At 39.7% G+C, this 26,279-nt stretch overlaps 1 protein-coding gene across 1 annotated transcript in view; it reads right to left on the reverse strand.

Moving 5' to 3' along the window:
- Positions 1 to 740: 740 nt before the first annotated feature.
- Positions 741 to 26,279, reverse strand: part of SRC (SRC proto-oncogene, non-receptor tyrosine kinase) — a 37,604-nt gene continuing 12,065 nt past the window's right edge. Inside the window, exons 3-11 of the mRNA XM_063297152.1 lie at positions 16,542 to 16,640; positions 14,548 to 14,651; positions 11,493 to 11,642; positions 9,111 to 9,266; positions 7,743 to 7,922; positions 7,119 to 7,195; positions 5,796 to 5,949; positions 5,327 to 5,458; positions 741 to 2,689 (exon numbers count right to left, since the gene is read on the reverse strand). Coding sequence (XP_063153222.1) covers positions 2,481 to 2,689; positions 5,327 to 5,458; positions 5,796 to 5,949; positions 7,119 to 7,195; positions 7,743 to 7,922; positions 9,111 to 9,266; positions 11,493 to 11,642; positions 14,548 to 14,651; positions 16,542 to 16,640 — 1,261 coding nt within the window. The 3' untranslated portion in view covers positions 741 to 2,480. The remainder of the gene's footprint in view (positions 2,690 to 5,326; positions 5,459 to 5,795; positions 5,950 to 7,118; positions 7,196 to 7,742; positions 7,923 to 9,110; positions 9,267 to 11,492; positions 11,643 to 14,547; positions 14,652 to 16,541; positions 16,641 to 26,279) is intronic.

Raw genomic sequence — 26,279 nt, forward strand, 5'->3', positions numbered from 1 at the left:
ACCCTGTTCAGTTTGCTGCCCATCCTTTTTTGAGAAGGCTGGAATGGGCCTGTAACAAAGATATAAGTCACTTCCTGCTGTGTATGCACAGGTCTGAATGCAAGCTGCATCTTGCTACTCAGATGCAAGCTGCTGTGAAAACATGAGGAAACTTGTTTGAACATGAAAAGTCTTTACGGGATCACAGAAAGCAATGAATTAGCAAAGCAGAGACTAGCAAAGCGTGAGCATCCATACGTAGAGTCTGATGGCCACACTACAAGCACATGCAGTTGTATGTAATCTCTTTTCTAACAAGTAGGGGAACATCCCATTGAGTGTGTGTGCATAGGGATGTGTGTTAATGTTTAACACCTTCCTGGCAATTTTCACAGTCAAAACAAGATCCTTATTTTTCCCAGTGGTTAAAGAATAGCTTGGGATGGTGTGCTGGTCCAGACAACTGGCTTGATGAGTATGATGGACAGGGCCTTCTCTATAGTTTTCCTACATTATCAAATTGTGGAGCTGCCTGCCAAATAACTTCTACCAGGCCCCATCATTATATCTTCAGGCAGAGCCCAAAGATTTGCTGAATCATTTGGTCTTTAATGGCACAATTTAATTGGAATAGGATTTTCTTTACTGTTCTGTCCTATTTTTATGCTTTTTATTGTAGAATGTTGTAGGGTTTATCCTAAAAGACTGGTTAAAAGTGAAATTATTACTTTATTCTTCAGAAGTAAAAGATTAAGCAATTGTTTCTTCACATAGTAAAGTTTTTAATGTTATTAATTTTTATTGAAAATAAAATAAGAGAACAGGGTTTTAGGTTTCTTATAGTAGCCTTCCTCAATGGCAATACTCTGCAAATGTTTTGACCACAGCTATCACCATCCACCTCCTGGCAGATGGGATTTTTAATCCAAGGTAGTTGAAATACATTGGGTTGGGGAAGGCAAACATAAGGATCATTCAGAAAGGAGCCTGCATGAAGTTTGCGGTGTGTATGTGTTTTCTAGATCAGGGGACTGGGTTTAAATCCCTGACATTATATTCCCTAAACTGGGAAGGCAGTTATAATGGCTGAATGGGGAGAGTGGGTAAAGGGTATCAGGTTTTGCAGAATTATATAGACTTTCCTAAATTTTGTTTGAATATTTCTACTTCTGTCCTTCCAGTGTATGTTGCTCTATCATACATCATGGCAAAGAAATTGGATGACCTTCCAACATTGAAGCAGTGATTAGACCATTCATGTAATGTTAGATAGTAAACACAACAGGCCACTTACTGCTGCAGTATTATGCTTCCAAGGCACTGAGGAACCCCAGACTGGGTTAAAATTAAAAGGCAGTGATGTGAGCAGAGTGTGTGCTTAAAGAATTTATAGAATGCTATGTGGAAGACTAATATTTCCTAGGCAGGAGAGTGGTATTAACAACTTAGCAGTTTGGTATGGTTAGAGAAAAGAAGGATTTTTGATCCTACTACTTTACCCCTTTTTGCAGGCTGAAGAAACTGATAATCTTCAGCTCTCTTTATTGAATTAAAGGGCTAGATGGGAAGACGAGCATCCAGCCCAAGATCTAGCTCACCGTCCTGAACAATTCAGGGATTATTATTTGCATTATGACATTACACGTCCTATCTTACACAAATGCAGGGTACACATTCCCTTCACTTCATTTATAGCCAGAGGGCCAAGAACAACAGATTTTCTAAGCAAGCCCAATACATCCGGTTCAACCTATCATATGGCTAAGATCTGCAAGTGCACCTCCACAAACAGGACAAGACTGGATAGACAGTGGCACAGAAGAAAATGGTGTCCATTAAAAATAAAAAGAAGAGGATTACAAACACATGGAAATGTGAAGTGTCCACAATATAAGCGAGCTACATTTTTTTTTCCTGGATTCAGTCAGCCTAGATCCAGGCATTTGAATATGAGTAGGGAAATTTTGCTGGTTTTGTCCATAAAGAACAAAAGCCATGAGAGTCTGAAAGGCAAACTTCTTTAGCATCACCATTCAATCAGAAATTACTCAAGTGCTTTGATGCAGGATTGTCCTGCATCAAATGCAGGATTGTCCTGATTGCAATTCCTTCTAACCATAGTCAAGAGTGGTTTTGATGGAGGACACAGTCCTGAAAGTAGGCGACCCTCAGGAATAGGATTCTTGCTCTTAATTGGCCTCTTCTTTTGTAGAAAGTTGTGGTGTTCCTGAAACTCCTCTGCTGTACTACAACCAACTTCATATTAAAAATGCGAACTATGAGACTTTGTTCACTCATAATCCTCAAGGCTTTTGTTAACCACATTTGTTTGACAGAGTAACTGGTACAATCCTTGAAAAGAAGGCAAATTGCCAGAATGAGGAAAACACCCTGGCTAGTGCTCCAGCAGGGTTCCTAATATGACTCAAAAGTTTCTCTCTAGAGCACACTTGCCATTGGAGCAGCATAAAGTGTTCTGGCAACTGATCCAGTCCTCAGACCTATAGGTTCTCGCCTGGCTGATACTGGGGCTCTGTTGACGTGAAGTAATCCTCCAGGAAAGCTTGAAGGTATTCAAAAGTTGGCCTTTCCTCGGGATCCTTTCTCCAGCACTGGCACATCAGATCATGTAGAGATTCTGGGCATTCTGGTGGACAGGGCATCCGATAGCCTCGTTCCACTTGATCTAGGACTTCCCGATTCACCATGCCTATGACACAAAAACGGGGAGAGAAAGAAAGAGAGAGAGGTAGAAAGAGAGATCCTTAATGTAACTAGTATATAAATGAAAATACATGCAAATTGTTCCTGGTTCACAATTTTATTTCATCTTTGTTCGAATCAAATAGTATACTGTTCAATCAAAATATACAGAGGCACTGCTAAGCACTTAAGCTCTTCCTAACAGTATAAATACTTCAGTAATGATTACAGAGAAGTAGTAGACTCCCCTTTATTGGGTGTGTCCCAGCTGAAACTAGACAGTTGCCAGGGATGCTTTAATTTGTATTAAAGCCCTACACTAAACAGGGCTTTGGTCTTGATTGCCTAAATGCCCCCTTCCAACTCTACATTTCTATGATTCCTCTTAACTCAGTATATAATCACAGAGTTGGAAGGGACAATGAGGCCACTGTGTCTCACTCTCTGCTCTGCACCAATGCACAGATCCAGAACAGATGGCTATCCAGCTCTGCTTGAGCACATCCAATAAAAAGGAGAATACTACCTGTCAGGGTATTTTGTTCCATGTCCCACTGCTGCTCTGCCAGAAAGCTTGTTTTCCTAATAAACAACAGGAATATGTCCCTGTAATTTAAGACCATGATTCTGTTCCTGCACTCTGGGATGGTAGAGAACATGCCTTAACCTTCTTCAGTTTTAGTACTTCTTTAAGTGCTTAAAAAAGTGAGATTATATTTCCCCACAAATTTAAATATTCCTAGTTCTTTCAGTCTCTCTTAGTTCCATTTGACTTACAATTGATAAATTTAAATAGTCCCTCCATCCTCATCCTTGCTGCTACCCTTATTTTTCAGATAATTTTTATAGTGCAAGCAAATACAGAACTGGAAACTTGCTGAAGTTGAAGACTTTAAGAAGAAATTCTCTCTTAGCCCAGTGCCATACTGCATTTGTAACACATGAACACAAGGATAGCCTGAATCCTAACGTTGCTTTCTTTGCATTGTTTTCCTCTTTCAGTTATACTAATGTCAGCATGAGAAACAGTTCTATGATTTCAGCCATCCATATGATCAGGATAGCCACAGAATTATTTACATGTTATAGAAATGATCCATAAGGCAGGAAGAAGAGCTTTCCGCAGAGGTTACCATGACACAATAGTAACTTCTGAAATAGGCTTTGAAGCAAGGCAAAGTTCTTCTCTGTATTCAAAGTCTAGAAAAAAAGTATCTTCTGTGAGTCACTAACTAATGATGCCTTCTAGTTTAACAAACCACACTGGGTATCAAACAGCAGCTGCCGCCATTGTTGTCATCATCATCCCCTTTCGTAAGCTATCCACAGACTATGCTGAATTCCGCTTCTATCTTTCTCAAGTATTTTTCATTGCTAAAAGAACTCTGCAAGGACCCAGACTCTACAGTTTCTTTCATTTGAAAGGCTGAATAATATGTGCAGGGGAATTGCAAAGTCTGTAGGTGGATGACATGGCAAACTTTGAATTGTGAGTTTTATGTTTCTGTAAAAATGAAGGGGAATTTGTCAAATGCCAATAACAACAACACACTGGAAAGTTACCCAAGACAAAATCAAAATCTAATTAAAAAAAGAAGGGAGATATTAAGTGGGACTACATAATATCCTGGCAAATGCTTTAAAAATATATAAAGTCAGCAACATCTTAACATTTTGGTCAATACAGAATAATGTATTATATTTAACCTTTCTAACTGACTCTGCTATATTTCTTTTAGAACAAACCCAGATATTGCACAGTATTTTTTCCCTCAAGCCCTGGATGCATCTTATAAAACAGAGCTGTGGTAAAAGCTTCCAGAAGGATTTTAAAGGTTCCAGAACAATGCCATGATACAGCTTCTGGCTCACGTGGACACCTAAGCCTTAGTATCAAGGAAACTGTGCCGTATCTTAACAAGCTCAGGAAATTGTCCAACCAAACTGAATTAAAGCTTAACCAACCAGAACCCTTTTTTAGATTACATGTCTGTAAGGCAATGGTGGTATCAATATCATAGTCTGGAGGTGCCAAGGGACGGCTTGCAGACAGTGTGTTGTGGAACTTCATCTAAGCTTAAGCTTAGTAAGACTGGAAGCCAAGCTCAGAATTTTCCTGTACTGACTTGCAAGAATGGCTGAGGGGAGGGCATGACCTCATGCCAGAATGAAAGCCCTGAAGGACAACACTGCCCCAAAGCCCATTTGGATTCAGAGACTTCCAGCTTGGTTAGGTATGCCATAGGGAAGGCAGAGTACCTGATGGGTTCACTGACAAGGCTGTTCAGGGCCCTAGCTAGGTCAGACTGGCCTAGTGCTTTGTCCTGATCATAAGTTGAAGCTGAAGACCTGGAGAGATGATGTTTTAGTTGCCGCTGCCTGTTTTCACATGGACTGGAATTCATCACTTATGGTTAGTAGGGCAAGGCCAAGAGGAAACAAAGGTAGTGTGAGCCAATAGCTAAGTATGGCCAACCACACTCTAGTCTCCTCTTTCATGAATTATTTGGTTTTCTTCAGATTGTATTTCTTCATGAGATTTTTATTCCACTTTTTGTACAGGAACTCATGGCAGAATAAAAGAGTTTCCCACAGCTGCTTTTGAAGCTCTTGGCACCTGTATCAAAAGTGAACACACACTTACCAGGATATGGCACTCGACCTTTGGTGGCAAGTTCAGTCAACAGTATTCCAAAGGACCAAACATCTGACTTGATAGTGAACCGACCATACAGAGCAGCTTCTGGGGCAGTCCACTTGATGGGAAATTTAGCACCTGAGCAAGGAAACAGGAATGTAAATAAAATGGCTGAAAACTCTCATTTAGGTTTTCTTTTCTAGAGACCACAAACGACAGGGCAAATGGAGGTGAATTACATTTACATTTGCTGCCATGTCTACCAACTAGTTTTTTTTTAATCATTCATCAGCTATAAGCAATACCACAGTAATTTGAAACACACCTAACTATGTATCTTGTTGGCAAATGAACCTCAGTACCTGCTGAGCAAGAGGATGCCTACTTCTTATGGATACTGTTTTCTCCCTCTCTGAAGCAACAACTCTTTTGCAGGTGGTATTTTTCACTTAAGCAAGTTAAAAGGCAATCCTACCTTGTCTTGCTGTGTATTCATTGTCCTCAATCAGTCGCGCCAGTCCGAAGTCAGCTACTTTGCACACCAGGTTTTCCCCCACAAGGATGTTGGCAGCTCGGAGATCTCTGTGAACGTAGTTCATCCTTTCCACATAGGCCATGCCAGAGGCAATCTAACAACATTTCAAATTCAAATTAAAGTCTGAGGTAGCTTGAACAGTAATTCTGATCTGTCATATTTTACTCATTAAAGCTTCCGTCAAATCAGCAAGCCTTATTAAGGGAGATTCTAAACAATCATTTGTGTAGTGAAGGCTTGCATGATGGTGGTCTTAAAATATCAGCACAGGATACAAACTACATGATTGTTAATGATGAGGCAGGCCACCAAGTGGCTAAGGCCTCTACTGCAAAGCAAATAGCTTACTTGCAATCACTCAGAATCTCATGAGTGTTGGCCCAGGATACTTAACTAGGTCAGTGAAAAATCAGGTAACTCCATTTGCACAACAAACAAAGCTTGAAGAGTGTTAATGCTTCTTTTGATTAGGTCTGATGTGCAAGCCCAGCCTATTTGGTTAGTCTGTAATTCAATGCATTGTGCAAAATTAGAAAATGGATTAATTCAATAAACAGGTTAAGAGTGTTATTTAAATGCAGCCAATATGTATTTTTCCCTGGCCTGACTCACTTCAAATTACAAGTAGAAAAAAGTTCAGATGTGAATGTATTTATTTAAATGGTTATATATCACTTGATATAAATAAATCTCAGATAAGATGCAATTAATTAAAACTAGACAAAACAACAATAACAACAAAACCCCAATATATCCAATGTATTAAAACTCCTATCACTGAGATCCAAAAGCTTGGGTAAATAATAATGTTCCCCTTGATAGACAAGCACATGTTGGTGCCAGACTGACTGGGGGTAGTGGTGGAGGTGTTTGGTCAGAAAAGTCTCTCTCTGCATCTCCACATAATGTATTGTTTGGTGGAAGTCAAAGAAAAACCCTTGCTCCCAGTAGATCTTAATATGCAGGCAGGTGTCCACAGGAAGAAGGAGTGTCTCAGATATGGTGATTCTAAACAGTGTGCTGTATATTTTCATTCACATATTTCTGGATGAGCTCCTCCTTCCCATATCCAGATAGAAAGAACAGGTAAATGTCCAGGATAACATAATAGGAATCTTTCCCAAAACAGTAGAATAATCTGTGTGTAGGCAGGTGCTTTCTATAACTGCTCAGAAGCTACCTCTCAAATGCTGAGTAGTGATATAGATGTAAAAAAAGAGGCACTAGGTCACCTGCAGCATATGCAAAGCCTTTTGCGCTCACCTGTGCAGCCATGTCCACCAGCTGGGGCAGCCTCAGATACCTGCCCATCTCTCCCTTCAAAAAATCCAGGAGGCTCCCTACAGTAGAACAGACAGTTGTCAGGAATTCAAGTAGGGGAAAACCTTAACTATTGCAAATCTTATTCTACAGATGTCATAGAATGAAAAAAGCCTTTTAACTCAATCTCACAGTTGTTTTGAACATCATACAAAGCCATTAAGCCTCCTAAAACCCTTCACTATTATCACCCACCCGCAAATGTAAATTGGGGTATAATTTTCCACTCTTCAAGATTTATTGTGACATGGTAAGCAAGTATTGAGTTGTGAACTGCCTATGTGCCAAGCAATCAGTCTCTTCAGTGTTTGCTGAACATTGTATGAATTCATTCGGCCCAGAGTTACAACACTCCCTGTTTAGTTGTGTAAATGCATACTTAGCAGTCAAGCTCATGTTTCACATGCTATTGTATCCAGTAACACAGAAATTATAAATATAGCCAGGAGAAGGCATCTTTTCCTTCCAGTTTCAGATTTCTCCCTCTTTAATTTTGCCTATGACAGTTTGAAAGAGGAGAAAGCATACACAGAAATATCAAACACAGATAGCAGCACATGTAAGCACCTTTGCACATGTACTCTGTTACGATGTAAATAGGCTCTTCTGAAACCACAGCATACAGCTGCACCAGCTTTTCATGGCGCAGTTTCTTCATGACCTGGGCTTCCTGTAGAAATGCTTCTGGAGACATTGTCCCAGGCTTTAGAGTCTTGATTGCCACCCTGGTGGTGCCATTCCATGTCCCTGGAGAAGAAACAGAATTAGCTTTCTCAACAAGAAGCATGACTTGTATCAAGTCTACTTTATCAGGCACCAATATCTTCAGATATTAAAACATGTAAGCTACCAGATTTGGGGTATGCTGATACTACATTCACCATTATATACAGTTTGTATATTCAAGTACAGATAAAGAATCGGTGCAGAGTACAATTACTGTCAAAAGTAACAACCTTGTGAATTTGATGCACAAATGTTTCCCTTCCAAAACTTCCATACTGTCCTCTTATAAATTCATCATTTCAGAAGGAACTAGAGTCAAAATTTAAGAGTCAGAAATGAATGTCAGGCTAATTTTAAATTTCGTGTCCCTCTCCTAAGGAGTTGGAACTCCACATAGAGTTCTAATTCCATGTGAAGTTCCACGATATACATGGAAATGCAAAAGCAATCTTCCATCCAAGTGTCAAATAGGCTCAACCATCTCTAATTCCGAAATAAAATTATTAAGAGGTCGTCTTGGACCAGATACCTTATACTATGGCTCTCAAAATTCCGAGAATGCCCAACTCATCCACAGTAAACCATCCTGTAACTAGATTTTATATATTCTGTCTGAGAACATTCATAATATTAATACCCTATGCAAATTGAAAGGAATTTAGTATTTAGGAGAAGGCTAATATCTATTTGAGATGTGCAGTTTAGCCCACTATCATTGTTATTATTGTCATTTCCATTGATATCAGTGAGTCTGCTCAAAGGACTAATTTTGGATTCCCACAATCTTTTATACTTGGTAATTATGTTTTTGAATAGTTTTGTTTGTTGATTGATCGATTGATTGTTATATCTGCAAGCCACCTCAATTACTTCAGTAACTCTAAGCACCTTACATGTTAGGATTAAAACAACCATTGAATACTGAAACAGAAGACAATAGTAATGCACAGTTAGTACAATATCCCACATTCTTTTGGTGCAAGTCCACAGGCTGATATCATGCTACTAAAAGAGCTGTTATAACTGATCCTACTCAAGTCATAAAGCAATGCAGCTGATTACTTAGCAAATCAAAGATCACCTCCATAATAATAGGACAGCCAAAAGGGAGAAGCTTGCTGTAGTGCTTTTCCATGCCTTAAAAAAACATTTTCAGAAATGCACTGTTCATTAGCTAAAATGTCCGTGTGTCTTGTTAGAAATTCTTACCCATCCATACTTCTCCAAAGCAGCCTTGTCCAAGTTTGACCTCTAGCCGCAATGATTCCCGGGGGATTTCCCAAGCATCTTTTGCCAAGCCCTGTGTCTGAGGCTTGCTGGTTGGGCAAACATTGGTGAGACGGTGGCACAAACCATCTGCATGTTCTATGAAAGAATAAAATCAGTTGCGGAATGCAAGAACATCCATTTATTTTAGACCAGCCTGAATCTCCATTTCTATTTTAATATAAATTGCTTGTCTGCAACCTATACTATATTTACTCTATTATCATTTATAAGGTGCTCTGAAAACAAATGAGCCCCAGTTCAGAACAGCTTAGGTACCTCCAACTGAATATATCCTACAGGTTTTCCTCGTTCAGCAACCACAATTGGGACTGGCAACTTACCTTAGAAATTAAAAAATAGTAGTTTCTGTAGTGGAATCTCTACCCCAATCTTCTTGAAACTCGCCCCCTGATGTCCATATATGACGGCTAATTCATATACATCCAGTGAAAGGCACAATGACATCAAAATGATGTGGTCATCCTAACATCATCATGAAAATTATGTGAATTACTCACTTGCATCATTTTTGAAAGATGCAAGTACTTAATTCACATCATTTATGCAGTATCATCATTCATGTGTTGTCATTTGTCTTTTCTTGCCCCTACCCTGCACACTCATGGACTGATTGTAGTTATTCATTAAGGAGGAGAAACAACACAAGCTAAGAGATTGAAAACCACTCATTGCAAGTTAGAAATGCATCAAATATCTTACCACACATAGGAATGAAATCAAAACATACATTTAGAAAAAGTGGAAGTCAGGGCCTAGTTTATAACTTTACAACACCTGGAAGTCTGCCTGCCAGCATTTCAACTTTGCTTTTTTAAAAAAAAAAAAAATTTTTTATCCTGCCTTTATTATTTTTATAAATAACTCAAGGCAGCGAACATACCTAATACTCCTTCCTCCTCCTATTTGCCCCACAACAACAACCTTGTGAGGTGGGTTGGGCTGAGAGAGAGTGACTGGCCCAGGGTCACCCAGCCGGCTTTCATGCCTCAGGTGGGACTAGAACTCTCAGTCTCCTGGTTTCTAGCCCAGCACCTTAACCACTAGACCAAACTGGCTTTTGCCCTTCTTACTACATCATCAAGTAGGGGAAGCCACATAGCTGAGAATTTGTAATACACTAATCTCTTGCAGTTTTGAGCATTTGTTTGTTTGTTTGTTTTTATCCCACCTTTATTTTATAAATAACTCAAGGTGGAGAACATACCTAATATTCCTTCCTCCTCCTACTTTCCCCACAACAACAACCCTGTGAGGTGAGTTGGGCTGAGAGAGAGGGACTGGCCCAAGGTCACCCAGCTGGCTTTCATACCTAAGGTGGGACTAGAACTCACAGACTACTGGTTTCTAGCCTAGCATCTTACTTCAAAAATCACCCATGGCTACTTGAGTGAAAGCTAGATCATGAAGCTTAAGGAAAAACTACTATATATTTACTTGAAGCTAATTAAAGTCTTACTGACATGGATGAAAAATCACTAAGAATATGCTTACCTGCACTATGTAGTAACAAGGTACAGCCCCTGCACATCTACCACAATTATGCAATTAAGTTAAAAAAAAAATAACCAACCCTCATGATTTCGGCCTTAACCATCTCAAAACTGTGCTAGAAAGATTATAGAAAACGAACATTTTTTATTTTAACTTTCATCTCCTGTTGCATATGTTACCATCTGGCATCTTTCACTGGCAATCATTTGAATATATCCTACAGCTGAATATATCTTACAGGTTGTCCTCATTTAGCAACCACAATTGGGACCGGCAACTTGGTTGTTAAGTGAAGTGGCTGTGAAACATCACAATTTTATGATCTTATTTCAGCTTTCCTTTGCTTTACAGACCTGCAAAGGTCGTAAAAGCGAGGACTTGTCACAAAGTTACTTTTTCCTCACAGTTATAACTGTAACTTTAACTGTAACTGTAAACAAGGACTAACCGTATATTGACTTTGTGCCTTTTGTGCTCCAAGGTAAATAGTAGAAATACCTTCAATGTATCACTGTATTAATCACAAAATGTGTCTCTTATTATTTTCTTTTGAAGAATGATGAATGGAGATCTCACACTGCTTGCAGTACAGTACAAAGGTAGCTAAGCCATACATTGTCAGACATCAGAACAATTAAATTTGGATCCAACAATGCAACCTTTCATTGTTCATTTCATACTTAAGGCTTGATTACTTGATAGAATGTCCTTCAAATACAGTCCAAACTTGTTCACTCTTATTCTGAGGTAACTTGGACAGAGACCCCTGCAGAGAACCCAGCCATGATCATAAGCTACAATGATGCTTACTGGAGTAATAAGCCACTAGCTGCTGAAGGCTGCTGAACTGTGTACGGGACGTGATATAAAAGCCACCATTGTCCAGTTTGCGAATCTTGTAGTGCTTCACATTGAGGCCCTTGGCATTGTCGAAATCTGAGACAGAGAGGCAGTAGGCACCTGTAAAGGAAAATTGCAGTCAATATTTACCAGGACTGGTTAACCCAAGATGACAGAGCTGTAATTTGTGTCTGGGTATGTATGCAAATCCCTGCCTGCCTGCCTGCCTGCCTGCCTGCCTGCCTTCCAACATTACCAATCCTGGAAAAAAAATCAATCCCCAAATAACTGAATGTTTCACATCAAAGCATACGTGCAATTAGGCACACACACAAAACATACATTACATGACACTATACAGTGCAAGCTGCTCATTCCATTTCACCATTGCATTTTAGAATAAGGAAAGTACTCAACACAAGCATGTTGTTAAGCAAATCTCTCAAAGCAGAATCTCTTGATGCCAGTTACACAAAAGCAAATAGTGATGCTGTGGTCACCAGGATATTAGCTTCACGGCAGGATTAAGATGCGGGGAGGGGGGATGCAGAGGGGACATCTATGAAGAAATCAGCCAAGAAGAACAGGCTGATCTAATTATGGCCTGCAGATAAATCAGCCTTCATTCTGATCCTGTCAAACCTCACCAGCTAATTTCTATGGGGTTAACCCAGAGGGCCTTGATGGAAGGTCTTTGCTACAACTCTTAAGTGGAAGAAATCTATAGGGAAAACCTCTTTCCTCCTTTGCTGTTAGTACAGTGCTCCAATTAAATGGGGAAAGTGCTGCTGTATTAATCTGCCTGAGATGTCTGTTTTAGGGTATTACACAGAATTCAAGATTCCAAAATGTTTTCAAAACGTATACAATTCCATTTCCTAAGTTAGTTCAGTTCCTTGTTTCCTTATGACTTGTATCTTCATCTGAAAATCTGGCCATAGGCATCACACTGACCACAATTAATAATATGATCTAAATGATTAACACCAAATGAATGCTTAGAAACTCTTGTAAAGGACTCAGAGACAATTAGGAAAACAGGTTTACTAATGTTGCTACTTAGCATGTATGAAGAATTTTTTAAAATGGGCACAATGTTTTGAGTCATACCACACTCATCCTCATGGCCTGTGACCTCTTTTGCAATTGGATGTTTAATCTTCTTCATCATTTTGAACAATTTCCATTGGAAATTTGGCTAACAAAATTGGATTAAACCCAGACCATGTTAGACATGTTTTATTTTTATCTATGAGACAAATCACTCATGGATAACTTTAAGTCCTATAGCTTTCACTGAGACTGAAACATGACTAACTTGTCTGGATCCAACTCACTGCAAAGGAGTAACTAGCCATGACATGCAAAAGAATGGTCTGCAGATGCTATGTTGAATGATCTCTTGTGCCAAGTCAGCATCAGTTACAAGCAATACTTGATTTTAAAATATACCCACACCAAAAGCTGAGATTCCCAGCAGTCTGAACTTTGTGCCACTTTATTCTTTTTCTCTGAATATGCATATGTGAGACCATGAAATACATGCAAACTTCACAGTTCCAGGTGTTTCACCATTAGAAAAATGCAACATGTGGATAATGCTCAATCAACTCTGTGCCTGTGCAGATTTTGTGGCTGGTACATGCACATTGTTTGTAGTTCTCACAAACACAAGCTCTATAACCTGTTCCATAAATGTAACAAACAACAGCTCCTTGGCAGGAGAGAGAGAAAAACTTGAGAGTTTCCTGTTGCTATTGGTTACCCAGCTATTTCCCTATCCAGTGACCCAGTTTCCACACCATTTTTTTTTTTACAAAAAGGAGAAGCACAGGACTGGAGTCTCTGTTTACATTTAAATCCCATCCAGTTCTCCACCCTTCACATCAGTATACAAGAGGGAGATAGAGAGAGTGCAGTCCTGTTGACAGAATCGACTGTATGTAGATAGTATGGAGAAGTAGAGAGAATAAGGATGTTATCAGCATAAGAGAAGCATATCTCTTGTGTTAAAATGCCTGCTATTATATATCAAGCAAGAGAAAAGGAGCCTTGGAGAGACCATACATGTTCCAAGACCCTGGGTCTCAAATCTTCCTCTACCCTTTTTTTCCCCCCCATTCAATCATGTCTGATTCTCAGAGACTCCCTGGACAAGTCCCTGCTGTTTTCTTGGCAAGGTTTTTCAGAAGTGGTTTGCCATTGCCTCCTTCCTAGGGCTGAGTGAAAGTGATTGGCCCAAGGTCACCCTGCTGGCTTTGTGCCTAAGGCAGGACTAGAACTCCCAGTCTCCCGATTTCTAGCCTGGGGCCTTAACCACTACACCAGATGGGCTCTCTCTACCCTACTACTGCCTACAATTAAAAGCAAGTTGAACCATTATTTACATGATTGCAATAGTCTATCATTCGTAAACTAAGATAATCCATATTAACTGCTGAAGATAATTGCTTTTAATTGCCTTCAGACAAATGGCATAGAGAGAAACCTAACAGAACACCCATCCATGGGGCTCCTTTGCATCATTCTTCAAGACTAAGAATTCTAGTTATTGCAATTTGAAAATATCTAAAACACCCATTTTGCATGTTCTGCTTTCAAGTGACAGGAAGCTCTGGGGGCTGCAAAATGGGTAATGTAAACATAGCCATTAACACAGCTCTAAAAAAAAGAGATAGAGAATCCAAGTTCTCCCTCATCTCTAGAAAAGCGACAGGAAACTGTGAGCCCACCAATGTGCATGATGTGGACACCTCCACGCTGAGTTCTTACATAGTTAAATGTTTTAAAAATGTTAATTGCAGCCCCTGACCACTGAGAAATTGCCAATATTTAGGGTGAAAGAGAGATTACCTCCTGTATGAAAGCAGTGCAGGGCAGGGGAAGAGTGTGCTTTAGCCATTAGAAGTTTGGGAAACACTCTTTTACAAGCAGAGAAAGAATCATATTGTCTCTGTTGAAGTGGAAGATTGCCTTTCTAAAACATTCTCCCACAATTGTCACTTTCTTTTCCAATGATTATTACCTTTTGTGGTCTCACTCTCTCTTGCCAGGAAAGTCCCTCGCGGATTCTCTGGATTGAGCAGTAACCGTTCAGATTCTCGGCGTGTTATCTTGCCAAAATACCATCTGCAACAGTAGAATACAGATAAATTGGTGCGATCCCATGTTCATTTAAATTATTGCAAACATTTCTACAGACAGAAGAATCAAATATTTTCTCCTATAAATACACAGTCTCCAAATGTTAAAGGTCAGGCCTAAACAATTTTGGTCAATAGGAAAGAACACTAATAATTTTCAGCTGCATTCTAGATAGCAAAAATCTAGATTGGCAATGACTAAAAGCCTCATTAGAGTTCAGCACTTTTGAAATATTGCATCAGTTTGAAAACAAGATTAATAACATACCTGAGACTTTGAGAATTTACACATTTTAAATTACTTTAATTTAATGTAGAAGGATACTAAATGCTATTTTGGAATGGTCTAAGCATCAATGCATTTCTAGGGCCCATATTGCTGCAGTTTGGGCTTCGTTAAGATTCTAGGATCTCAAAATTCACGCAGGAGATAGCATGTAAACACTGAACTGGTCCCTCTCATCAAATGTTCTTATACTTGAAAAGCTGATGTATTAGGAATCCTTTTCTCTGATATGCTGATGTCCCAGGTTCACAGTGAGTTTTTCAAATATGTTTTAATCTGATCTAGCCAATTTATAGTCTGTACTGTATGTTTAAAGTTTACATTAAGTTCTAAACCCTTCTAGTTGGTGCCAGAAGCATTAAATGAGAAAGCAGTAAACACTAAGGCCCTATAAAATATAACAGTTGTAAACTCCAGAGAAATAATTATCCTGCTGCTCTGAAATTAACTGTTCATAAATTCAACCACATGAAAGACAATAATAATGCAAAATCAAGACAGACTACATCACTGATATAAGATGCTGTGATGTGGCCACTGATTTAGATGGCTTTAAAAAGAAACCAGACCAATTTATTATGTCTATTGGCAGGTAGTTTTCTCTTTAGACAGCATGTCACTAAAGGCTGAGGCTACACAATTCCTTTGAAAGAAGTGCTTCACAATGCACCGGAGCACATATGACGACTCTCTTCACATCATTAAAGCAGCTGCATCTTCTTCCAGACTCACATATCTGCTTTGGAAGCTACCCCCAGTTGCCAAGCGTTGTTGGAAAGTCCGGGGTTCCTCCAGCACAGCATTCTAGATTCTCCCTGTCTAAAATACTGCTCTGTAATAAACAACTATTACAAGCCAAGACACAATTTTCCAGAATCTCTCTCATCTTAGACTTGAAGAGAGGCCAGCAAGGTAGATCAGTTCCTTCTACCACCCACAAACTTGTAAAAATTCCCTAAATTAATATGTCCACTAATTTGCAATGATTTCAAACCTGACCTAACTCTCCTCCCACAGATTGCTTTGCTAATCTTATTTCTGGTGGGAAAGTGCTCCATAGGAGGAGAGTTCCAACCGCATTCTTGACATTAAGAAAGTTGTTGAAAACATGGTTTCATAAATTTGTATCAGGTTGGCTTCCAGAACAGTAGATATTTATGCTAAACTCTTGCCTCTGTGCAAAATACCTATCAGCACCTAGTAAAAGCCAACAAAATTCTAAGCTTCTTGATAATTGCTATACTCTTTTATCCTTGAGGTGAATTTGAATGTGGGAACTCATTCTCTTGAAACACAATGTGTTTTCTGTGACTAAAAATTCTACCTACCATCTACCTACCTACCATCTACCTACCTACCATCTACCTACCAACTCTACCATTACAGTATATATGACACATCACCATTTGACATTGAAAGTAATCTAGAGAATATATATATATTTGTGAACTAGCCCAAAGTCACATACTCAGGAACCCTGTTTAAGAGAATTATATAATGATTTGAGGAGTGCCCTCAAAAGGTTATAATAGAAGATCTCAGAAGATCATAACATAATTCTTTTCAAGCTATCTATAATATTTCAATTACTCTTCAGCTTGGATGGAGTCTGAAGGTGCGACATAGTTACTGGGGATGTAGCCTTTCTGGCCAGTTGTGAGGGAGTGAGCGAGCCACCAATCTCCTTCCCTGGAAAACATAAAGCAAAACAATATATCAGTGAGAGTATACTGGTCAAATTACGTTCTCTATCTATCATTATTTTGGTTCAGTTCCTCCTGCCCATTGGCTCAAGCCAAATCTGTATTTGGGGGCTCATTCTGTATTAGTTGCTGGCCAGAAATCCTCATGAAAGATACAACTCTCCAGCAGTGTTTCCAATCCTGGTGTCCCCTAGGTCTGGGGAAATTAATTTCTAGAATTTTCAACCAGTATGGCCTTTGGCTGGGATTCTGGGAATTGCAATCCCAATATATCCCAAAAGCAACATATTTGGAGGAAGGCTGCTCTAATGAAGAGTCTTGTATGACTGGGGAAGGGAATGAGAGATGAAAAGAAAAGCTCCCTAACAATCTTAGTTCTTTTCCTCCAATAGATCAGCAGTGCTCCTTTGAATTTCCAGAAAGTACAAGAAAAAGGGGTATGATAAAATATGGAAGAACTATCTATGGAGGTGACTGAAGCAAAATGATTTTCTAAGTACACCATTATTCAGACTTGCTGGGAGGCAATTCAGGCTTGCAACACGGATACTTGTGGCCAAGCAGATTCCTATACATGAAATAGGAATTTAATTTTTTCAGCTCTTTTTTGGAATAAGGCACAGATTGGGGTTTAGCTATCCACTCAATTTCATACATCTTGACTTCTGGTGGGGTCATGGTGGGCTGAACAGCTTTGCCCGCAAGCTCTGCAGGCAAAACTGGTATCCTGGCAGTTTTTTCAGGCTCAGGCTGGTTTCTCCTGAAGCCCAGGAGTGTTTTTCCAGATAAAGGAAAATGCTTGGAATTGACCCATTTGTCCTCCAGACAGCGAGTTGCAGCCAGGAGATTGTAAACAATGTTCATGATTGACGGGTAAGACTTCGCCGGGAGGCTGGGACGTCACCATTTCCAAGCCACCCTGCAGCCTTAAAGGGACATTAAGTCCAGCCACCCCATTTCTAAAGCTCTCAATTTATATATATATTCAAAGTATTTGTACCCCAAGGGAGGCTTTCTACATTAAAGAGAAACTATCTCTCTTGGTGCTTATCATTATTTCTGTGATTAATTTTTTAAAAAAACTTTTTAAATTTTGGATTTTGCTTTCTATCCAATACTAAGGAGGGTTGAGTGTATGTTATCATCTCCCTGTTACTATTTTTGTGTTAATTTTGAAGATTTTAACTTTTCTTCTACATGTTGAATCTGCCATTCTGAACTTTTACTTTCCTGCCACCACTTTTCCTGGGGTACTGTCTGTTACCTTATCTTTAACTCAGTTCAGAAATTTTCCATTACCTTTCACTTCTTCACTTCTTCCAGTTAAATATCTAGGGGGCGCCATAATCTACTGCCTCAGACATGGAGGATCTTAAGCAGGCTCTTGCTGATTTTCATAGAGACACTAAGGCAGATATTAAGCAGATTCTTTCTGATTCCTGTCAAGCTTTTATGCAAGACATTTGGAGCATTGTGGAATATATGTGGTTTAAAATGTACCATCTGGTTGGGGATGTTGTGGATGAAATGGAAGAATTTAACAGCAATGGAATTCTCTCTCCTTACAATGAGATTGGGGCTTCTGTTGAAATCTTGGATGAAACTGACAATGCTGAATTGAAGAACTTAAACTGAGAAATGGAGCTGCAAGACATGAGTGAATTTGACTTTCTGATGGAATGTTATGGAAAAGAAGGGGTTATTATGTATGGGAGGTTTTTTTGAAGAGAAGTCTGTGTTTGTGAGGGGAGCAGTTGGGCTATTTGATTTCTTTAAGAAAATAGTTCTGTGTTTATTATGGGGATATGTAAATGTTTTGGTCTATTTTGAAGTGGGCTAAGGGACCAAAAATATTTATCTGGATGGTCTTTTGACTTTGGATGATTTTACTTATTGTTAATGATTGGGATTATGCTTATTAAGGTTTTTTTAAAAAAAAATATTAATTCATGTTTCTTGTATTATTAATTATAATGGCAGATAATTTACATGATTTTTTTATTTTTATCATAGTAGACAGGAATGTATAGAATAGTAGTAGGAAGGGAATAATTAAGTAATTGTTATTGTGGGGGGGAAGTTGACTAGGTGATTTATAGTTTTTCTTTTTTTTTTTTAATATAAGGGGAGGGAGCAATGGTATTTAGTGATTTTTATAATGTGCTAAGGGGTTGGCTTGTAGAAATAATGTGATTATATAATGTAGAATAAGGGATTGATTATGGGAAATTGCTGTATATCCTTCATGTTTAAAGTCGGAAGTCACTTCTCTTTGTAACCTACTTAAAATTTTTCTCTTGTATTTTCACTTTTTAGTTCTTTTTTTTGAAGTTTTTTGTTTTTCTGTATCTTTTATCTTTTTCTGAAATTTCATAAAATTCTTTTAAAATTTTTTTCATACATCTTCAAACAATACCATACAGTTCTCCATGCCATAAATGGATTATAGTAACCTTTTTAGTTTATGCTTTGAGATAATATTCATATTTAGATATGCATTGAATACACATGAAAATTAATTTGGATGGAATGATGGGTAAGAATATGCAAAACTGACATGGAATAGAAACAGAAATAAGCACCCACTGCCTATGTTGCAGGATACCCCCATCCAGGTTTAGGAAACAATAGAAAATGAAAATGAAATATAAATCTGCCCACCCAAACACTGTTTTTCAGATAGGGTAAATGGATTGATGCCTGCTCTAAGTAATAAAGCTCATGAAAGAAATGCATTATTATTATTATTATTATTATTATTATTATTATTATTATTATTATTATTAATTTCTTTAGCCCATGACTACAGGTAATGCTAGTAATGCAGAGAATTCAAACATCTGAAGTGGCTCCCACAGCTTTTAAACCATATTATTATCAGAGTTTCCACAGTTGGTACTTGATTAGTCTGGTTAAGTGACAAACCAACACAAGGTCCTTTTAAATAAGGTATTTCCTTACTTAAAAGGGAAGGGTCGATGCCCTGTTGAAAATACCTTTGCAGCCCTTTGAATTTGAACCAGATCTGGTTGCTGAAGGAAGCATTGGAAGTCCGTGAAAGCAGAGGTAGGATCGGGAAGGAAACAGGTACACAAACATAAGAAGAAACATTGTGATAATAAAGAAGGGCAGGCACAGCCAAAGCAAAGTTTAAATGCTCAACAACTTAAAACAGCCTCCGGTGATCTGGCCATGTGCATGGCTTGGGAATTATGAGAACTGTAATCCCACTCGTCTGGAGAGCACCAGGTGGAGAGGGAGGCTGCAATGGAATAGCATTAAGAATTTAATATTAAAACACATACATGCTGTTCAAAAAAGATGAGGGAAGGGTTGGGGAGAAACTGTATGGTGGAGAAAAGGAAGCAAGCATGCTTACTCAGAAATCCCTAAAACAAATGCCTCTAAAACAGTGTTTCTCAACCCTGGCAACTTTAAGATGGGTGGACTTCAACTCCCAGAACTCCCCAGCCAGCCTTGCTGGCTGGGGAGTTCTGGGAGTTGAAGTCCACCCATCTTAAAGTTGCCAAGGTTGAGAAACACTGCAGTAAGGTACAAGAGAGGCTGTGCAAATCTCTTGGCCTTAAGATGAGCACAGCAAGATCCCAATAGAAGAATTCAGTATCTGATGAGTATTCCATGAGAATAAAATTTCAAATATCAGGACAAGCTCCAGCTACAACCCGTGGAAGATGTGATGCTGTGGGTCTAAGCCAGCTACACTTCCAAGAGAAAACTAGGTCAGAGGTGAGGAATGCAGCCAGGACTCCCACCAGGACTGCATTCTGCTCTTTGCTCTGCCTGACCCAGCCAAGAGGCATTTGCAGAATGTCCAGGTGGCTTGGAATGGCCTTATCATGCAGAATCACTCAGAGACTGCCACCAGCAAAAAGACAGCGGGTGGCAAATATCTGGTTTAACTCTCCACAAATGCCTGGGAACCACAAAATTGGCTTCTCAATCCAAATTTATCTGATGTTTCCAAAGGCTTTGGAGGTTTACTGACTATATTAGTGTGAATCCACCCAGTTATTTAAGTATGCCCCAGGAAGAATTGCAAAACTTTTCAGAGGCAGTTTTTTGCATGTTTTCCCCTTAGTTGTTTTTACAGTACAGGCTAAATAACAGCTGGAAAGTGTGTAACATGTAACTTACTCTGAACACACAATTATATGAGGCTGCTGTATAGTTATTGCTGTATTTTAAACCAAGCTTAGCATTAATCATGGTTATTTATGGGTCCTTTTCCTCCACAGCTGGCTATCACTTCTTTTTTTGTTTCATGTTTTATTAATTCTTCCTGGAAGAGGAGGAGGTGGCTGATCGGGGCAAATCCCATTATTTTTTAATATATATATAATAACTTTATTAAGTTTTAAAACAAAGAGATAAAATCTAACAGAAACCAATAAATAATGGGCAAAGCCCATGATTAAGACAGCAAAAATTTTGCTACAATGCATTACATATTAACATACTGGGACTGAAAGCTGGGGGATTAAAAAGGTAACAGACAAATTTGGGGGAAATGTCAGCTACCTCTCGGACTTATTGCTATCTGAGGTGTCAGAACTGAGAAGGATCTCCCTGCAAAAATTAAAAGGGGTTCTGGATGCCAACTAGGATGACTCCTTGATTGATGTAGGAAATGCAAGGTGCAAGCATCCCCAACCAAGAATTACTCAACTCTGCTTAGCCCCATCCTCTATACAATAATCCTTTATTTAAGAGATATTTTATCTGGGAATGCCAGAAACTGACAAGGAAACTCCTGTTATGCACAGTGGAGCTCTATTCCTCCCCCCTCCCCCCTCCATACATTTTAGAGCACTGATTAACTGAACACACATGGGAGAACACCACAGTCATTCAATATGACAACACTGAAAAATATCCCAAGTGGAGAGAAGAGGGGGATAGGGCGCTATTCGTTTTAGGGTCAATTCTGGATAAAACAACAGCTTTGTCTTGGCTAATATAGCTATCATGAGGTGATGGCCACAATAGGAGCAAAGGCTTTCATCATAATCAGTACAGTTACATTGCTTAAAAGACTTTAATTTTCATACTGGGAGAAATAAGTGAGCCTGTCCCTTTCCCCTACAAACAAATGGAAACAACACCCCCCCAGCAATGCCCCATTATCAGAGGTCTAACCATTGTGATGCCGAGATGACAAAATGTGGACTGTGATTCAAATGCAAGTTCTGCCCTTTTGTACTTGCATTGTGATGATGGATGCAAAGATACAAGGGGTAGAATTTGTGTTGCAATGTCACAGCAGATCTGGTCACTTGGTCTCTTGCTCAGACACCTATGCCCATTATGGATAATTAACCATAAGAACTATTTCTCCCTGTAGGGCCAGAGGAAGAAGGATGGTCTTATGTACAATTAAAGAGCAGCACCATACAGAATTATTGATTATGACATATATTCCATTTTGAATTTTCCACTTGAGGCAGCAAAATATTTTAGGCTACTTTTGGGACACAAAATACCCTCCCTTAATCAACTGAAAACACAGTGGTAAAAGCAGGTGTTCAGTCTTCAAAGAATGCTGGGCTTCAATGCAACAGCTGCCAACAGAGACTATCTTGAATGATTCCTGCAGAATAACTGGCCAGCACTTAAATAATGTCCAACTGATGGCAGCACCTAATGGATCTTTAGGTAACATTGACCACCAGGAGGCACCATATTACCAGTTTCATCCTTATTGGGAATCGTCAGACACAGCCAGATGTTTTTCTATGGGGTTCAAACTACTGGAAACTGAACTCACAGGCCTTTGCACTTTGGATGACGATATACAGTGCATTAGCTTTAGGAGGTATCCAGGTCCTGGCATGCAATTGTTGCACGAGGGATATCCAGAAGTCCTCAGAACAGTATATACAGTCCACCTTCCCTTAAACTCCCAGAGGAGCTTAGGATCTTGAAAAAACTAAGCAGTTTTGGTGTCCTGTTCAGACTATGCAGCCAGACAAGGTCTTATTAAAAACACACTTTATTAAATAACTATTTACAGTAATTAAGTCCTTGGATACGAAGACTCAAATCAAAAAGCCCAACTGGGCACAACAGGCAGCAAAGCAGGACTCTCTCACTGGATGGGAAGACTGGATAAGGCTGGAACGCAGTGGTCTGGAAACAAAAGGTCTCGAATTGGAACACAATGTTGAAGCAATTCTGGCTCTGAATCACTGGCAATCTGGAGCTGAATTAGGACTAGACACAGCAACTGGAGCTTGGAAGCAGGACTCGAACTCAGAACAAGGCTAAAGTTGGCTTGGACTAGGTGAAGTTCTCAGGACTGGAAACTTGGAGCAGGATTCAGAACCTGGAGCAAGATTGGAAACTGGACACAAGACTGGACTTGACTGGAAACCCCAGAATAAGCTGAATTCTTTGGACTGGAAACTTGGAGTGAAACCAGGAACTGGGAGCAGGGCTGGACTTGGCTGGAAACCCTGGACTAGGCTAAGTTCTCTGGGCTGGAAGCTTGGAGCAAGGTTGGGAACTGGAAGCAAGGCTGGTCTCAGCTGGAAGCCCCGGACTCTGCTGGATTCTTTGGACTGGAAACTTGGAGCAAGACTGGAGAATGGAAGCAAAACTGGACTCGGCTGGAAGCCCCAGGCTAGGCTGGATTCTCGGAAGTGAAGACTTGGAGCAAGGCTTGGACCCCGGATCAAGGCTAGAATCGGCTGAAAGCCCGGAGTAACCAGGGACCCAGATCCTGAACAAGATAGTTGTGGAAATCCGAAACACGGGTGAGTCTGTGAAGTGCAGTTGCACAGGACTGAGGACAAGTGGCGGCGCAGAACCTTCTCAAATCGACTACGCTGCTGAGGAGATCGTGGAGTTTCAAGGCTGGATGCAGGGTGGAGGCGGCTGGGCACGGTTGACGCTGGTTCCTCGGTCGTAGCAGATGCAAGATTCAATTCCTCTTCGGAGAGGAGCTCAGGCGCTGATTCCTCCTCGGCAACAGACACTGTCTCCGACACCGGTAAGGACTCTTCTTCCAAAGCTGCAGGCTTAGAGGATCGGTTGTCTCCGGCAGCTCGCTTTCTGCGCAGCTGCCTTTTATACCATTCTTTGGCATGCTTGGAGTCTCCTGTAGCCAATCGGGCTGCTTTCTCCTGCTCGTGCTTTTCAGCCCGTCTTTGCCGCGTGCTGATTGGCGTATTCAATTCCTCCTCCAAATCTTGCTCAATCAGTGCTGTGGATTCTTCCCACACTGTTGAATCAGCCGGGAGTTTTGTTTTCCCAATTTCGGGCTGATAAGTTTCCAATTCCTCCTCTGACTCTGAAGAAATTTCATTTTCCGAGTCAGAGGCAGGCTTGGTTCTGACATTTGGGCTGATTTGTTTTGGATTCAGAGACTACTAGGGATTCAGACCACCAGGTCTGTAGTCTAGATTGGGAGGTTGAGCAGCCATCCTGAAAGAAGGCAAAGGCAAACTACCTCTGTACTGTTGCCAAGAAAATAACACATATATGTTCACATAGTCCCTTTTGAGACGTTCCAACTCCTGGTCACAATCTTTTACACAGAGGCATGGTGAACATTCAGCTAGTCATTGAAAGATGCAGTTTCAGATTACAGAAGAGGATGGAAGGTGGGAGTTGCATACGTACAATATCCTCCAGGTGCAAAGTCATGGGGCCATGATGACAAAGTGGGTGAGCTTTTGGTGATAAAGCAGAGAGCTTCAGAGTCTGCAAAATGACACTTAAGCTGCATGTTCAGAATACCAATAGCTAAGGGAATTTACTAGTTGGGCTTTCATCCTCAGTGACATGGTGACTAGACAGTAAATGTTAGCTACATCCTCCCAACCATATGCTGATCAGTTTCCTCCAGCCTAGTGTCCTCCAGATATGCTGGTTGAACATCTATGGGAATTGAAGTCCAACATAGCTAGGAGGCATCAGGTTCAGGAAGGCTGTGCTATGTGAACAATTAAAGAAGGATCTTTGTTTTTAATAATCATATATTGCTGCTTCCTACATTTTCCTACAACAGAAATGTTACCTTAAGGAAAGAGCTACTCAGCTATTATGAAGATTTCAAATATAATTGACTTTCTCCGTCTCTCTAAAAGCAGCTTCTCTAAAGACCTCTAAATTGATGTTGTTTACATCTCTACTTAAAACATTTAATTTACAGTTAAACAGATTGGCTTATTAATCATTGCCAATATTCAATTAATGCCTTCAGCTCCATTGTATAGCACAATGAAATTAGACCTGTTCCTATGGGAAGAAAGACTTTGGTGGGTAGGTATAGTAAAACAGCCTGGTATGTCTAGAGAAACTAATCTATTAAAAGGAGTTGTCCATTTTTTTCTTCTTTCATACACAGGCTCTCAAAGCTCATGCCCAAGAAAATTCTTGAAATTGGGGCAGAAGTGGGAGGAACTGTAACAATAGACTCAGAATGGTATTCACTCCAGGGAAAAAAAACCTGAAGGTTCCCTGCCTATTAGAAAAGAAGGCAGCGTCCTCCCTCTGGTCATGACATATCAATGTCTGTCTGATTTTCCCACAGGGGGAAATAAGTTTTTATGTTTTTTTAATTAAAAAAATAATTTTATTCTAACATAGTCTTTAGGGAGTATATCAAAAGATTAGAAACTTCTAAGAACAAGTGTGCAAGACAACAAATCACTTAGGAGAAGGAGACATGGGAAGGATAAATTTACCTAAATGGACTGGCAAGGCCTAGATTCAAAGCCCTTGTAATAGAGGTTGGATGCCTCTCAGTCAGTTACATCCTTTCTCAGCTTAACCTACTTTGTAGGATTTCCCTGAGGATAAGATGGGTAGAATAAAAACAGAAATATTCACCTTGTCTTAAACTCCTCAAAGGAAGAATGGGGACACAAATGGAGTAAATAAAGTAAGGTTTAGCAGAAGGTATAACCAAATCCATGAACCCTCCCATCTCAGGAAACAGTATAGGAAGCAAAGATTCAGTAATATCCTCAAATACCCAGGAGAAAATCAGGTGATGCCTTCAAAACACAGGGAAAACTAAAGCAAAAATTATAACCTTTGCAAATACTTCAAGTATTCTCACATCAAAGAGGGCAAATGTTTACTTTCTGGTTCTTCACTGAGCCACATTAGGGTTATTGGGTTTCAGGTACAGGAACATAGTTTCAGGAGAAGAATAAGAGAAGCCTCTTGATATTTAGAACAATTTGATCCTGGAAACACTTACCTCTTCAAGATGCTGCCCCTTTGGACTTCTTCAGCCCAGTTTTTCAAACTGATACCCACTAGATATGCTGGAACTGCAATTCCCAGAATTTTCCACCAACATTGGAGTTTGGAGTTGTTGTCCCAACATATACAGAAGGTGTAATATTGGGGAAGCTAGACTAGATACCAATTCTATAATCTTATGGAACTATGGAACTTAATAAAATGTAGGGTTGAACTCAGGCACATATGCAGCTATCATTACACTTACATTTCAGCTTAGAAAGATATTTGTAACAGACAAAGCATAATCACTCAGGCATAGAATGGTATCTATTAAATAGAGCACAGAAAGACTTCCTAGCTACAAAACATTCGCCAGTAACATGGCAATATTTTTACATCAAAGTCTAAA

This window comes from Candoia aspera, chromosome 3 (assembly GCF_035149785.1).
Source record: "Candoia aspera isolate rCanAsp1 chromosome 3, rCanAsp1.hap2, whole genome shotgun sequence".
Taxonomy (NCBI): domain Eukaryota; kingdom Metazoa; phylum Chordata; class Lepidosauria; order Squamata; family Boidae; genus Candoia; species Candoia aspera.